The 17,042-nt window shown below is 43.0% G+C and overlaps 1 protein-coding gene across 1 annotated transcript in view; it reads right to left on the bottom strand.

Annotated features, from left to right (window-relative positions):
- Nucleotides 1-17,042, bottom strand: part of LOC132765278 (zinc finger protein 287-like) — a 61,756-nt gene that overhangs the window by 26,326 nt on the left and 18,388 nt on the right. Inside the window, exon 2 of the mRNA XM_060759538.2 lies at nt 2,071-2,952. Within this exon, the coding sequence (XP_060615521.2) occupies nt 2,071-2,751 (681 nt within the window). The 5' untranslated portion in view covers nt 2,752-2,952. The remainder of the gene's footprint in view (nt 1-2,070; nt 2,953-17,042) is intronic.

Genomic DNA, 17,042 nt, shown 5'->3' with positions numbered 1-17,042 from the left:
TAACATTATCAATAAGACAACATACATATGGGAAGGCCAAATGTAAAAATTAAAATTGGAAATAGTGCTGAATAAGATGGCCGACTGGAAATTTAAGAAATTTATTTTAGCATTTTATATTTTGTGTCTTGGTTAATGGATATTCAACCTGTGCTTGGTTAATGGATATTAACTTGGTTAATTGATATTCAACCTGTGCTATACAGCTGCTATTTACTTTTTATTTATAATTTTTTTAATTTTAAAAAGATAATACACCGACCATATACATTGCAGACTGTAATGAACTCATACCTCTGCTTGCTAGCCCGCAGCCTGGGAGTCAGTGAGTCGGCCTCCATGTTGGTAAGGGCAGAGAGGCAAGGGGAGGAGTCAGCCAACTCCTGATTGGTTTAGACCCAAGGGGAGGAGTTGAAGGAGAGTGTAAAGTTGTCATTTCTGACAGGAGGGGAGAAGAATGATTTGATCGGAGAGACAAGGATTTGATCTAGCAGAGAAAGGATTAGGATTTCAGACAGGGAGAAGAGAGTTTCTGAGTGAGCTAGGAATTAGACTGTTAGGGAATAATTAAAGAGCAAGTGCTTCTGTATAGTTTGACTAGGACAGTTAAAGTGAAGGCTTGTTTACTTGTATTAAGATAGAATACAAGTGGGTTTATTTCCCTAAAGTAGACTAGTAGAAACCTAGATACTCTGGTAGGCAGCCAGGGCGGCTGGTCTAAGTAACACACTGTTACTTGCTATAGGGATAGTGTGTGGAAAGTAACTCACGTCAAAGAAAAGTTACTCCTTCTATAGAAACCGTTTGTTTTATAAGTCTGTGCCTCAGAAACCAACTACGCATATGTACCACTCAGTAATGAGTTGTCTGTTTCAAATATTTTAATAAACCTGTTCCCTAGTTTGCTTTTGATCTGCCTCAGCCTTGTTTTGTTATATAAGGCTAGATTCAGTCAGCCTCTGCATCTCTGCAGTCCAGTCACAGGAGGGGAAGCCAAAGAGAAGAACCAGTGTATAGGGACATTTTACCCTGGGTGTATCATCTAGTTAATTCCTCAATCAGAGGTTTGAGGTGGTGGCAGCAAACCTACCATGTGCACACACCTTTCTCTCTCATCACTTGTAACACCCTCGCGTGTTCCTGTCACACAGGAGCAATGGGAGACCTTGATCTCTTAACTCCCTTTACAGTGGTGGCAGCGGTGGGATGGAAAAGGAAGGTTCCCCCCGTCACACATGCGTTAAGGGACCCCTCGTTCCTTAACACCCTTTACACAGACATATACACATACACATACATAGACAACCCGCGCCCACAGTACAATTAACCCTCAACCCACCCCCAGTGCTACCCATCACCTTGGCTTCCGTCACTGATCCCTGCAGAGTTTACGCAAGTTTTGTTTAACCATCTATACTTCTAGCTCAATAAATTCCTCTTGTTTTTCTTTAAATCTCCTGTCAAGTAGACTTCCAGTTTTTTTCAGCTTTCAGTTGATTTTCCACTGGGTGGTTGGCTTACCTGCCTTGGAACCCCATTGAAGCACATCAATCCCACAGTTTATTCTTCCAGTTTTTAATGCTTAATGTTTTCTCCCCTTACCAATCTTTGGCAATTGTAATGCGTGCAGCTGCAAAGCTGTACAGACAAATTTCTCTATCTGGTTGTTGTAGTCTATATCTGAAATCCCTAATAGGCACATCCCTGGATTTTTTTACTTTGTTGTGGATCATTGTATTTGTTTCCTTTATTATTCTTTTTCAATAAACCTGCACAAGTTTACAAGACCACTATATGTGAAAAAAGGTCCCTTTCTTTGTATTGCGCCTCCAACAGTAACCTGATTGTGAGCTGTCTATTTTGGCTAGGAGGGCTGGGGTTGTGTAACATCTGTAGAACATTTTATATACATTGTCTCTAATTGAAACTTCAATTACAGTTGCCATTTACAAAAGTGTTGGCACTCAGAGGTGAAATTGTGCAGCAAAAAAAGACATTGGAGCTACAGATTTGACTTATGGATTCCATAGCCCTGCAAATGCGGAACACAGCAGAACACCCATCTCTTACCTGCCAATTCCATGACTGAGCTGTCTGCTGACGAGCCAACAGGAAAGTTTCTGCCAGCGTCACTGTCTGAACACAGTCTTCTGGGGCACAATCCTGCACAAAGCGCCGGACTTCCAATGGCAGCATGCCAAGGAGTTGCTCCTGGATGATTAACTCCAGAATTTGCTCCTTAGAGTGTCTCTCCGGCTTCAGCCACTGACGGCAGAGCTCCTGGAGTTGGCTGTAAACCCGTCGAGGCCCTTCTAGCTCTTGGTAAGTGCACTGCCGGAAATGCTGACGCTTCCGTTCCATTCTGAAGGTGTCTGCGCGCAGGAGGGTGGCCTTCACCTTTTGGTAATCTTGCCGCTCCTGAGGACTCAGCCTACAAAAAAACTGCTCCACTCCTCCACGCAGTCCCGGCAAGAGCCGGCCCACCCACTCCTCTCTTGGCCACTGGCAGACTTCGGCGACTTGTTCAAAGGCAGACAGGAAAGCCTTGGCGTCATCCCAGGGCACGGCGTCCATCAGTGGAGGGTTCCCGTCTCCCGTCTGAGCACTCCTGAGGAATTCTTGCATCTGGGCATCCCACTGCTGGGGTAACGCTACACTGGGTGGTTGGCTTACCTGCCTTGGAACCCCATTGAAGCACATCACCTGGACAATGCGAGGGATCTTCCCTGGGCCCTCTAAACCCTTCTCCATATCTGCCCCTTGCTTCTAGAGCTGGGAAACACAGAAATGCTACTGCAGGTGTTAATCTTGCAATTGGTATTGAGGGTTCCCCTAGCCCCCAAGGGGGAAAATATTGAATAAACGACCAACTCTCCTGCACTATAAGCGCTGCTTTCAGAGTTTCAAATGTGTTTCTTCTTCAAAAGCATCCGTTCCAAAAGGTGGGGGATTCTGAAAGGCAAGAGAAGAAACATGTTAACAGTGGAAAAGGAGGTAATGACTTGACACTGACAAACATCTTTTAGAAAAATGGCATACATAATATTTTTGAAAAAAATAATTATGTCATATCCTTTTGGCAAATGTGAATCTCCCATGAACATCTGGAGACCACCTTTTAAAAACCACTAGTCAAGGAAAGGCATGACCTTGTTAGAAGTTAACCCTTTGAAAAAGTGATCTTCATAAGCATTCATGTAATGGCACACAGGTAACTCAACTGATAAACCATGTCTTTGAACTGCTAGGGGCATGCCACTATGCCCCCCCCCCAATAAAACAAAAACAAAACAAAAAACCATATGCTTAGATAGCAGAGTTTTGAAAATCCTTTTTTGAACTTGTATTTGAAATTGCAGTTGCCCAAAACATATACTCTCCCTTGAAACCACTTAAGTTTAAAAATATGCACTCGGAGACAAAAAACCAAAGTCTTCCTTAAAAAGTAACATTTCCTGTTTACTCATCAACATCTTGTATTAATTCAACATACAGGCACATTTATAGATAGGATTTAGTTTCTCTGTGTTGTGAACACAGGACATCATTCTTAATCAATAGTCCGGGGGGGGGGGGGTGAGGACTCGAGTGGGAGTGGTACCATTGAGGTTATGTGAGGCAGGAGGAATGCTGGTCGCTTCCAACCCAGGGAGAAGCACAATAGAGTTCTTGCGACCCTGGAGGTTAGGTGCGGTAGTCTCCATGACAGACCCCCTGTACTTAAGATCCTGCTTGTGAATGCCAGATCCGTCAACGGAAAAACACCTGTCATCCAAGACTTGGTCTTGGATGAGGGGGCAGATCTGGATTGCATCACCGGGAAGTAGTTGGATGAGCTGGGTGGAGTAAATCTTATGCAGCTGTGCCCACCAGGTTTCGGGGTGCACCAGCAGGCTAGGTCCGGGGGGTGGGGAGGAGGGATTGCAGTGATCTTTAAACAGTCCATCGCTCTGGTCAGATGCACCGTTCCGCAATCCTCTGGGTTTGAGTGTGTCCACCTGAAGGTGGGAACCCCAGACAGCTTGGGGATTCTGATGGTGTACCATCCACCCCATGACTCAGCAGTTTCCCTCCCTGAGCTAGCAGAATTTTTTGTTGATAATTTAGGGAAAACCACAGAGAATGTATTTTTTGTTCCACGGATGGATTATAATCACTTTATCAGTGGAGAAACTCAATAGAGGGGTTTGATGTTAATTTTTCAGGAGGCAAGGTAAAAATTCTGAAAGGGAACAAACTGTATGGAACAGGAAGAATACAGGATGGTTTATATGTGTTGGAGCCAAGGGATGGCAATAATATTAGCATAATAAGCAAAAATACTAATTTACACCATAGGTGCATTGATGAGTTGCACAGGGTTTGGGGCCATCCAAGTTTTAAGGTACTGTACAAGATGCAGGAGTACAGGGAGGGTCTGAATTTAAAAGACTGCAAACATTTTTGGATTGCACAATATGCAAGAGAACCAAAGCCTAATCTGCTCCTATAAATAAGAAGACCCCGAGAAACTCGGAAAAGCCTTTCCAGCTAGTGCATGCAGATTTAATTGGGCCTTTTCATCCCTGCAAAGGAGGGGCAATTTATTGTTTGTGTATCCTAGATGACTACTCCAATTTTGAGTGAAGTTTTTTGTTAAAACACAAAAGTGTTTAAATTTTAAAAAACTGGGTTGCTTATATAAAAAGGCAGTTTGAAGTAGATGTGAAGGTAGAGGGGGAGAATTCACGTAACATAATTTGGAAAATTTCCTTAAGAAGGAAGGGATTAAGCACAGGCTAAAATGTGTGTACCAAAGTGCTGAAAATGGCAAAATAGAGAGGTTTGTCAGGAAGATTCAAACAGTAAAGGATTTTCTTTTGGCAGATTTAGGGTTACCAAGTAATCTTTTGGGGGAGGCAATTATGGCTGCCAATTATTTAATTAATAGAATATGGTCTGAACCTATTCAAAATTCCCCATATTTCTTTTGTATGGAAAGAAGCCTCCATTAGGACACTTAAGAGCATTTGGGACTCAGGCATGGGTTTTTTTGTGCCAAAAACAATTAGAAGAAAGGGCCAGAAGAAGTTGAGGAAGTGAATAATGGGGAGATATGCTCAAGGAGCTAAGGCATGGAGATTCCTGGACAAGGATGGTGTGCAGAAGTCATTGTTATTATGTTTATGTTTAACTGTTAAGAGTATATATTTGTGCTTGTAACAGTAGCTAAAACTGTGGAGTCATCTGGTTTGAATCCACAGTGAGCGTTGCCAAGGAGACGAGGCTGCCTAGCTCATGGAGGGAGAAGTGGGCGGAGCCAAGCAGGAAAAAGTTATGTGCGTTTTAAAAAGCAGCAGAGTGAGGCTTGAAAAGGCCTGAGAAAGAGGTGTGTGTGAGCGGCTGGTGTTTTTTCAGTCTAGGAGGGCTGAAGAAGGAAACCTTGCCAGATTCTTTAGTCAAAGAAGACTAAAGGAAGCCTAGTTAAGATCCCTAGTTAAGGGAGGACTAGAGATCAGAGATTTGATCGAGGGAAGATCAAACTGTAAGGCTATTTATAGTAGTGAAACATTGTTCACCAGAGAGCTTCACCTCAGTGAAAGTTAGCCACAAGCTGTGTTATCTGGAAGAGTGGACTGTATTATAAACCACGTGTTATTCAAAGTTCCATAAGTTATTTAACAGCCTGCAACCATAAGCTTTGTACACAATAAACTTGTTATCTTTTGTTGAAAACCGTCTCATCTCAACTAATTTGCGTCTTTAGAGCCAGATCTCATCGATGGTACCTCAAATACCTCACGTTGGTGGCAGTTACCTTGATTTACAAACAATAACTGGCCTCCTCCAAAATATACTCTTTTATACAATTGAGGCCTGAGATAAATTCCCTCCATAACATTCACATCTGTACAATTGGTGATAGCGGTGGGGATCTTCAAAGATAAAATCCCTACACCCAGTCTATTGTTGTGTCAGCATCGTCCCAATTGGCGGCAAGCATGGGATACGTGTAACAACGAAGTTTAGTGCCTTAAGACTGCTTGGAGAAGAAAATCGTGAGGTAAAATTTGACAGAAAATGGCCACTAGACGTCAGAAAAAGATTGCTGAAGAAGCAGATGAATACCAGGAGGAGAGTTCAGATTCTGAAGAAACGCCTGTGTCAGAGATGACTCAAATATAGACTGGAGATGAAAAAGTAAGAAATGGAGGAAAGACAACGGGAAAGAGAATTGAGAATGATGGCTGAGGAAAAAGAAAGGGAATTGAAGAGGTTGGAATTAGAAAAAGCCAGTCAGGCTGAGGAAAAGGAAAAAGAATTGAGAAAGTTGGAATTAGAAAAAGAACAAGAATTAAGGAGAATGGAGATAGAATTAGAACAACAGAGATTGACATTATCTCAGACACACATCAATAACCAGGAAGGGAACTTTAGAGCTGAGGCAACAGACATGTTTTTAAAGAGATTCCCAAGGTTTAATAAGGACGATGATGTGGAAAAGTTTTTAATTTCATTTGAAAGGTGCTGTAGAGACTTTGAGATTAGTGAGGAGAAGTGGATGATTTATTTGAGACCTCAAATTAGCAGGAAGCTTTTGGAAATCTATGGTGACATGCCTGAAGAGTCTCATAGAGATTACAGTTTATTCAAAAAACAAGTACAGCAAAAGTGTCATCTGATGCCTGAGTTCTATAGATTGAAATTTAGAACTCTGAAGAGAGAAAGAAATCAGAGTTTTGCTCAGGTAGCCTCAAAGCAAGCTCAGCTTTTTGACAGTTGGTTAAGAACCTCTGAGGTAGAGAACTATCAACAATTGAGGGAGTTAATGAAATTAGAACAGCTATTTCAGTTAGTGCCCTCAGAATACCGATGGCTAGTGCAGGATCGCAAACCAGCAATTGCTGGGGAAGCCGCTGTCATGGTGGATCAATTGATCACCCTGAGAGAAGGATTTTAAAAAGATGATGGGCCAAGTGATAAAAAGCAGAATAAGCTGCCATTTTATCATTACCAAGCGCGCGCACAGCAGGGAAGAGAGCCTGTAGGAGAAAACACCACCTGGAGGAGACAGGGCGGAACAAACCAAACCATGCCTGAAGGAAAGATGAGGTGTTTTCAATGTGGCAAATGGGACCATTTAAGATATCAATGTCCCCTTTTAAAAAAGGACAAGACATCTTTCTTTGTGAACAAAGTAGCTGTAGAAACCAAGGCAGAACAAGATACTTAGTATAGAGGCAGCCTTGAAGCAGTGCCCAAAGAGAAACAATAGGAGCATAGTGTCTAGATCTAGGGAAGTAATGCTACCCCTCTATTCTGTTTTGGTTAGACCACCAAAACACCTAGAGTAGATAGATAGGTACCACATTAAAGCCGGAGGTATTTAAAGGCACTGTGGTAAAGTGTGAATTTTAATCTACAGTTATGTATAATTATAGATAGGTGTTTAAAAGGGTAAGTATTTAAAGTAGCATAACTGGGGGGGGGGGGGTGGTAGCCTGCTCAGCTCAATCTGAACTGGGTTGCCATGGAAAAAGGGGCGGAGCCAACTGCCACTTGGCAGGGCAGCCATTTTAAAACAGTCTGTAGTCAGGAACTACAGGGAAGGCTGGTTCTGTTGTGTGTTGAGAACCAGTAAGGTAGTCTGTAGTTTAAGAACTACAAGAACTACAGGGAAAGGCTGATTCTACTGTGTTGAGAATCAGGAAGGTTTTGGCTTTTAGCCTGTGTAGTTTAGATAGGTCAAGTTGACTTATTTATATTATTAGTCTGTGTATGAGCAAAAGGGGGAGAGAACCCTAATAAGAATCTCTACTGCAACAGAAATAACATAAGGAAAGAATAAGCTTGTACCTGAAGTAATCTGTTAAAGAAAGAAACACATTTTGAAGGAAAATAAGTTTGAAACCTGTTTAGTGGAAGGAATAGTCCTCTTAAAAGTTCTTTTTGGAAATGTTATAAATGTAACCTCTGAAGAAATGTGCCTCTAAGAGTTAAGAAAGATTGAAACCATCAAGCTTCTTCTATACTTCAATAAACTTATTACAGTTTCTTCTAAAGCCAAGTCTCTGTTACAAATACTTTAAAGTTAGGCCATGCTACACATTGAAGAAAGACCAAATCAATATTACAAGCTATTAGTTGTGCTATCAATTTAGTAAGTCCTTACAAAGTGGTGGCTCCTTTACAAACTTTCACAAACTGGTGGCCTCTTTACAAATTGGTGGCATCATTATAAATTGGGTGCCTTCGTTGCAGTCACCCAATAAAATAATTGTCAGTGTAGATTTTCAATCATTTTCTGCATGGAACAACGGGCGAGTAGCTTGAACCATCAGAAAGGAAAATACCATATTTCATTGCATAAGTCACACTTTTTATCTCTTTATAGAAAAGAAGGAGCGACTATTATGTGATAAAAAAAATCTGCCTCTGATTCTCCGGTTTTGGAAGGGAGGTTTTTTTTTTTAACTGCATATGAGGGATGATCCAGCCTCAAACAAAGAGCACTGCTTCTGTTTGCCTGTTTGTTTTAAACTGCCTCATTCCTCCTCCCTTCCTTTTTTTACTGGAGTGGAAAATTACCAGCTAAAAACTAGGGAACTTTGAAATGGAAATTTGCAAGCCAAGGAAGACAAAGGGGAAAATTCAAAAGGGAAATGTCTAAATAACAAGCAAGCAAAAGCGAAAGAGGGGGAGGGAAATGGTCAAAACATTCAAAGGAAGGAGAAGCAAAAGGAGAGCTGAAAAATGGCAGGCACAAATACTGATAAGAGCTCCAGAGAAGGGAACAAAGAAAAAGATAAAAATCAAATGGGAGAAAACAGCCTGTGCATATACTAAAGATATTGACTATTGTTGACTATAAAACTGAGCTGCGTCTCAGTTGTGTGTGGCACTTTTTCTTTTGCTCACCCGGCAGGTGTTTTGATCAAATAAACCTGTTGAATGATTGAAGAGGATGGGATTTTACTAAGGAACCCAAAGAAGTTTAAAACAGAAGGGAAGGGAAATTGGATGAGTTGAAAAGAAAGCCAAAATTCTTTGCCAGCCAAAAGAGCAGTAAGAAAGAAAGAAGTGGGAGAAAATTAAAAAGGAGGATTTTATGACCTAAAGAGAAGGGAGGGGTTGCGCAGGAAGGAGGGAAGAAAGAGGGGAAATTGTTGTGGAGAAATGGAATGAAGATAGAAAAGAGGCTGTGGAGGGAGGGGGAAAAGAAGCAAAGGGGTGGATGGAAGGAGGAAGCTTGTGTGCACATGTTTCAGAAACTTTATGAACTTGTACTATAAAGGGCTGAGTTGCACCTCAGCCACCTGGCACATTTCTTTTTTAATGCTCACTCGATGGCTTTGCTCTACAAATTAAAGCTATTGATTTGATCTCCTTGCCTCCAGTGTCTGGTTGGAATAGATACTAGGGGTTGGGCAGCACCGAGCCTCAACACAATCTCCTTGCCTCCAGTTGTTTGATTTGATAAAAGGGCCTAAGGTTTGGGAGCTACTTGGAAAAAAAGGAACACAGCTGTGTGTTCCAACAGCAAGGCAGTTTACAAAATTTGAATTGCAGCTCTTTGAAGAAAAGAGGGAAGATATGAGTCCCAGTGGCCCTTATTTCTCATGCCAGTAAGGTAATGCTCAAGATCCTGCAAGGAAGACTCCAGCAATACATGGAGCGAGAGTTGCCAGATGTTCAAGCTGGGTTTAGAAAAGGCAGAGGAACGAGAGACCAGATTGCCAATATCCGCTGGATAATGGAGAAAGGCAGGGAGTTTCAGAAAAACATCTATTTCTGCTTCATTGACTATTCTAAAGCCTTTGACTGTGTGGATCATAATAAATTGTGGCAAGTTCTTGGTGGGATGGGCATCCCAAGCCACCTTGTCTCTCTCCTGAGAAATCTGTACAAGGACCAAGTAGCAACAGTCAGAACTGACCACGGAACAACAGACTGGTTCAAATTTGGGAAAGGCGTACGGCAAGGCTGCATACTCTCACCCAACCTTTTTAACTTGTATGTAGAACACATCATGCGAGGATGTGCGGGGCTTGATGAATGCAAAGCTGGGGTGAAAATTGCTGGAAGAAACATTAACAACCTCAGATATGCAGATGACACCACTCTGATGGCCGAAAGCGAGGAGGAGCTGAGGAGCCTTCTAATCAAGGTGAAAGAAGAAAGCACAAAAGCTGGGTTGCAGCTAAACATCAAAAAAACCAAGATTATGGCAACAAGAATGATTGACAACTGGAAAATAGAGAGAGAAAATGTGGAGGCCGTGACAGACTTTGTATTTCTAGGTGCAAAGATTACTGCAGATGCAGACTGTGGCCAGGAAATCAGAAGACGCTTACTTCTTGGGAGGAGAGCAATGTCCAGTCTTGATAAAATAGTAAAGAGTAGAGACATCACACTGGCAACAAAGATCCGCCTAGTCCAAGCCATGGTATTCCCTGTAGTAACCTACGGATGTGAGAGCTGGACCTTAGGGAAGGCTGAGTGAAGGAAGATCGATGTTTTTGAGCTGTGGTGTTGGAGGAAAGTTCTGAGAGTGCCTTGGACTGCGAGAAGATCCAACCAGTCCATCCTCCAGGAAATAAAGCCCGACTACTCACTGGAGGGAAGGATACTAGAGACAAAGTTGAAGTACTTTGGCCACATCATGAGGAGACAGGAAAGCCTGGAGAAGACAATTATGCTGGGGAAAGTGGAAGGAAAAAGGAAGAGGGGCCGACCAAGGGCAAGATGGATGGATGGCATCCTTGAAGTGACTGGACTGACCTTGAAGGATCTGGGGGTGGTGACGGCCGACAGGGAGCCTTGGCGTGGGCTGGTCCATGAGGTCACGAAGAGTCGGAGACGACTGAACGAATGAACAACAACAACAATGAGTCCCAGAATTCCATTTCAGGTTTTCTGAACTACCTTGCCTCCGAGGAAGGAGGGGAAGAGAGGAGGTTCAGAGACCTCAATTACATAGTTTTAACTGCCTTGCCTTCTGAGAAGGAAGAAAGGAGAGCAGGAAGGAAGGGTCAGCCTTAAACCGTTCCACAACTATTATGCAAGGAACACAAAATTACCAATTTTGTCTCCCAAAAACTGAGGGTGCAACTATTATGCGGTGATGACTATTATGCTATGAAATACAGTAGTTAGTTTCTCAGCGTCATTTTACATGCCATGAGTACAAGGTTGAAGAATGCAAAACATCTGGAAGTCTAGTATGGGAGAGACTGAGGCCTAGGCTGGGAAGAGACTGATAAACCTAACATTGGACCTAGCAGAAAGAAAATTCGTGAACTGAGGTGGGGTTTCAGGGAGGGATTGATTGAGAAGTTATCCTGGGTTTCTTATTTGAAACTTATTTGAAACTTTGCTGTAGTGTAGTAACCAGACATTAAATATATTTCCAATATTCTCTTGTGAGTGACTGTGAGATCGAAGGTAAACACCCCCCCCCCCCCCCCCCCCAGGACACTGTAAAAGATAGTTCAAAATCAGGGAATTCATAGTTTTGCCAAGGACACGAGACTGGAATGATCCTATAATCCCCTATCTCTCCCCTATGTGGGGGCTTAATGCTTTTTCCATGGCCCCACATGGCAACGCCCCTGTGGCCCAAACTAGCACCTGACCAATTTGGCTATTTATTTATTAATTGGATTCCTTTTTCATGAATGAAACTCCTGTTTTATGAATGGACTCCGACTTCTCAGTGCTCCGATTGACTGCAGTATGCTCCCCATTGACTCTTATGGACTTCTCTAGGACTTTTAGACACTTCCCCCAACCCTCATGAACTTTTTTCAACTTTAAAGGGCTTTTGGAACTCCCAGAGACCCTGTTGCAAATCCCTTTGGATCTCCTCATGATTTTCACCAAACTTTATGGACTTTTGATGAGCTTTAGAAGGAGGGAGGACTGACATGGTTCCCCTTTGACTTTACATGATTTATCCTCTATGAATTCCTTGTATGTTCCCTTCCCCATATGTTAGTATGCCTACATTCTGAAAAATGAAGGAAAAGCCACCTTCTTCAGGAATCCAGCACCTCATGGCACCAGGAAGCATTTCTCAATTTCCTGAACCAGTAAATCCCTAGACAAAGGACTCAATCAGAAACTCATTGTATGAACAATAGATAAATGGTTCTTATCAACCAGATCTCGGAGGGCAAAAGGCTAGTCCACCTGGAAATAAGATGTTTGGGCATCGAAATCACCCAACATAAAGGATGTAATCCTGTCTGCGAGGAATTGGGATTCACCACTGCTTCTTTTTCATTGTGCCAACCCAGCTGGCTGATACCAGCCTCAAATCTCATCAATGGATCTCATATCCAGGACGGAAGGACAACAAAGAATCTAGCCTCTGAGCTAGACAAAAATGTATTTTCAAGAGAATCAGGCAATAGCCCTGGCCAGCTTGAGGGCTAGAAAAGCAATCGCTGAGCCATTTTGCAAACATTAGTAATTTAAACCAGTCAACTGGACATTTCTTCATTGTTTCCCTGTTGCTTGCTTCCCTTCCACCCCACTGGCTGAGAGGCCAAAGCAGGGCTCAGGCCGCCATTGGCTTTCCTGCTGGCTTGCTGACGTCAAAGCCAATCATAACAACGCCAGCTCGGGAGGGGGAGAGGGGTGGGCATGGGAATTTTTGAATCTGAAGGCTATAAATATTGTATCTCTTTGCCCAATGGACATGTCGATTTGTTGGCAGATTACCGCAATCGTCATTCTATCCAATAAACATGAAATAAACATAGAATCATAGAATCATAGAATCAAAGAGTTGGAAGAGACCTCATGGGCCATCCAGTCCAACCCCCTGCCAAGAAGCAGGAATATTGCATTCAAATCACCCCTGACAAATGGCCATCCAGCCTCTGCTTAAAAGCTTCCAAAGAAGGAGCCTCCACCACACTCCGGGGCAGAGAGTTCCACTGCTGAACGGCTCTCACAGTCAGGAAGTTCTTCCTAATGTTCAGATGGAATCTCCTCTCTTGTAGTTTGAAGCCATTGTTCCGCGTCCTAGTCTCCAAGGAAGCAGGAAACAAGCTTGCTCCCTCCTCCCTGTGGCTTCCTCTCATATATTTATACATGGCTATCATATCTCAACTTGGTGAGATTTATTCTGTAATATTGGCTTTTTTTCTCACCAAGCAACCTACAATGGCTTGGGCCTAACCCACAGCCATTCTAAATTGCTCGACAACAACTGTGACTGCTATCAAGGTTCTACCATCCTCACATTCAGCCACCCACATGGACAATTTTGGATTACGAAGCTTTTCAGATTGAGGGTGCAAACTTGTTTTCTGTTGCCCTGCAGACCAGGACATGGAACAATGGCTTCAAACTACAGGAAAGAAGATTCCAACTGAACAAAGGTAGAACTTCCTAACTGTGAGATCTGTTCAACAGTGGAACTCTCTGCCCCGGAGTGTGGTGGAGGCTTCTTCTTTGGAGGCTTTTAAACACAAGCTGGATATCTGTTGGGGGATGCTTGGAGTGCGATTTTCCTGCTTCTTGGCAGGGGGTTGGATTAGATGCCCCACGAGGTCTCTTCCAACTCTGTGATTTCCAGATAAAGGATACTCAATCTATATCAATGTTACAATGTATGTCAACTGTAATAATCTTATATTAAATTATCCTTTGTATCCACACTCCACAAGACTTCGTTTTGTGTCTAAGAGGAGACAAAAACAGGCTTTCTCCTCCCACCCCTGCATTTGGCATACCTGTATTTACTCAAATCTAGTGCACCATCGAATCTAATGTGCACTTCAATTTTCAAAACCCTGAAATAAAAAAAAGTATTTGCTGGCGAATGTAACGCACACTGGCAAAAAGTGCACTTTTCGTAATTTGTTCCAAAAAGGTGTGAATTACAGTTGCTGTGCACTTAGAATCCCTTCTTTAAAAGGAAAAAAAGTGTTAGATCACCAAATCTTCCAGGAATAGAAAGTAACACCAGAGAATCAAGTAGCCCTTCGCGAGAAGATGGGAAGGAAAGAAAGACTGAGGGATATTGCAAGGAGGGAAAATGGAAGGAAATTTTTTAAAAATGATGAGCTGCAAAAGGAGAATACGGATGGATGGTTAGAAAGAAGTTAAGAAAAGAGGAAGGAAGGAAAGGAAAGGAAATAAGAGAGGGAGGGAGGGAGGAAAAGGTAGAAAGAAAAAAGGAAGAGAGAACGAGGGAAGAAAGGAAAAGAAGAAAGGAAGAAAGAAAAGTGTTGCACTAGGGTTCTGATGCCTCTTTCCCACCACAAACTACACACTGTCCAGGTGATCCAATATAAGATTTTTTTAAAAGTAGAGTATAATAAAAGCTGGATATATAAAACACAAGCAAATATAAAAAAGAGAATCAAAGTTCAAAAGGTTATTTCCATAAAAGCCACGAGTCCAAAAATCCATACAAAGAAAGTATCTAAAGTAATTCCACCAAGATATCCAAAACAAGGTAACATGAAATCAAGGCAAGCAAACTATGCCGCACAAGACCAGAACGCAGGAACAGCTTGAAAACTTGAGTACACGAATTCCAGACCCATGAAAAGGAGAGCTCCTGACCTGAATGCAGTGTTGCTCTCACAAAGATTTTAGGAACAATAACCACTTTTAAAAGCCCCAAAACATCCCATGACCTCATGCCTCACACACCTGGTGCTTTGCTCCTTAACTTGAAGTCTCTGGGAAAAGCAATTTTGACTCAACTGCAAGCCCTGTTTCCATAGCTCCAATCTCTTTGACCTAGATAAACATTCCACTTCCCCCATTTCCCTCAGACTGTTTCCATGGGAACAAAACTCATTGACTCCTGGGAACTGCCTGGAAGAAGATTCCAAAACAACTCCTTTCCTGCTGCTACCATTCCCTTCTGGGCCCTCAGCATCTCTCCCAACATCTCCTCCTTCCTAATCTGAACACTCAGAATCTGACCAGGTTACAAGAAAAGGAATGAAAGAGGATAAAGAAAAAAGTAGGATGAGAAGGAAATAAGGCAGTACGGGTAGAAAGAAAAGGAAAAGAGAACAAAGGATGGAAATAAGATAGGAAATAGATAGAATAAGGAAATTATAAGATAAGCTAAAGAAAAGAGTTACAAAAGGGAACAGAAGAAGTGAAAGACCTTTGTAAAACTATAAATCCTGATTTCATAGCACTGTGGCACAACAGTCAAGGAGCAGTCAAATAATGCCAATTCACTAAATGCTTTAATAATGATACCCTGTCTGCACATAAATGTTTCAAAACCAGGTCCCATCATCCTCAACCAAACATTTGGAACATAAGCATAAAGACTTGTGCCCATTACAGCAAAGAGACTTATCATTCTCAGAGAGACTTACAGACTTTGTTCATAGACTTTTTGGCTTGTAAAATACCTACAATAAGACAACTTTTAAAAATGTTTAACTAAGAGACTACTTTAAAAAAATTCATGTTTAATTTTTATCTTTGAAAAATATTTACAAATACTTAAAAACCAATAGAGGAAAACCTCTATTATTAAAGATCTAATTCAAGAAGAATAAGCTGATATGGCTTGTATAACCGAGACCTGGTTGGACGAAGGGGGTGGGGTTAATCTCACTCAACTCTGTCCACCTGGTTACTCTGTGCAGCACCAACCAAGACTTGGAGGGCGGGGAGGTGGAGTCGCAGTGGTCTAGAAGGATTTCATCCCCCTGATCAGGCGTCCCATCCCACAGTCATCTTCATTCGAATGTGCCGGCTTTAGGATAGGTGACCGGGACAGGATAGGGATTCTGTTAGTGTACCGACCACCCCGCTGCACTACAGTCTCCTTACCTGAGCTAGCAGGAGTGGTCTCGGACATGGCATTGAGCTCTCAACGGCTTTTAGTCCTGGGAGATTTCAATGTCCATGCCGAGGCCTCCCTTTCCTGTGCGGCTCAGGATTTCATGGCCGCCATGGCAACCATGGGCCTGTCCCAATTAATATCTGGTCCCACCCATAGTGCCGGGCACACATTGGATTTGGTATTCTCTCAGGGATAGGATGGGGGTGACGGGGTGGAGGAGCTGACCATCGCTCCATTGCCATGGACCGATCACCACTTGATCAGGTTTAGACTAGCTGCGCCTCCCAACCTCCGCAGGGGTGGTGGACCCATTAGAATGGTCTGCCCTAGGAGACTTATGGATCCAAATGACTTCCTGATGGCTCTTGGGGATTCTCCCACCTCCTTGGCTAGCGATCCTGTCGATGTTCTGGTCTCTCGCTGCAACAGTGAGTTGACCAGGGCCATTGATACAATCGCTCCGGAACGCCCCCTCTCGAGTAGCCGAGCTAAACCAGCCTCTTGGTTCACTGAGGAGCTGGCAGCGATGAAGCGAGAAAAGAGGAGGCTAGAGTGCGTGTGGCGCCGGAACCCCACCAATCCAGCTCAAAAACTTCTGAATACCTTTTTAAGGTCCTACGAGGTGGCAATAGCGGCGGCACAGAAAACATTTCTGGCAGCCAATATTGCATCTGCGAAGAATCGTCCAGCTGAGCTTTTCCAAGTTGTCAGAGGTCTGTTAAATCCGCCAAAAAGCGAGGCCTCGGATAACTCGGTGGCTCGCTGTGAAGCATTTGCTCGATTCTTCGCGGATAAAATTGAACGGATTCGGTCGGGTTTTGACGTCATGTTAACGGCAGTCTCTGGGGATGTAACGCGAGCATCTGCTTGTCCAGTTTTGTTGGATTTGTTTCAATTGGTTCAGCTTGAGGATGTGGACAGGATCCTTGGAGAAGTGAGACCCACCACATGCATCCTACACCCCTGTCCATCCTGGCTGATAAAAGAAGCCAGAGGGGGTTTGGCAGAGTGGGTGACGGTGATGGTTAATGCTTCCTTACAGGAAGGAAAATTTCCAGCGAGCTTAAAACAAGCTGTTATAAAACCGCTGTTGAAGAAACCATCACTGGACCCCACTCAATTCGACAACTTTCGGCCAGTTTCCAATCTCCCCTATTTGTGCAAAGTCATGGAACGTGTGGTGGCAACACAACTCCAGGGGTTTCTGGTAGACACTGATTATCTA

This window comes from Anolis sagrei, chromosome 2, assembly GCF_037176765.1.
Source record: "Anolis sagrei isolate rAnoSag1 chromosome 2, rAnoSag1.mat, whole genome shotgun sequence".
In the NCBI taxonomy this organism is placed as follows: Eukaryota; Metazoa; Chordata; class Lepidosauria; order Squamata; family Dactyloidae; genus Anolis; species Anolis sagrei.
The sequence above is the reverse complement of the archived record's forward strand: the minus strand, read 5'-3'. Positions and strand labels throughout refer to the sequence as shown.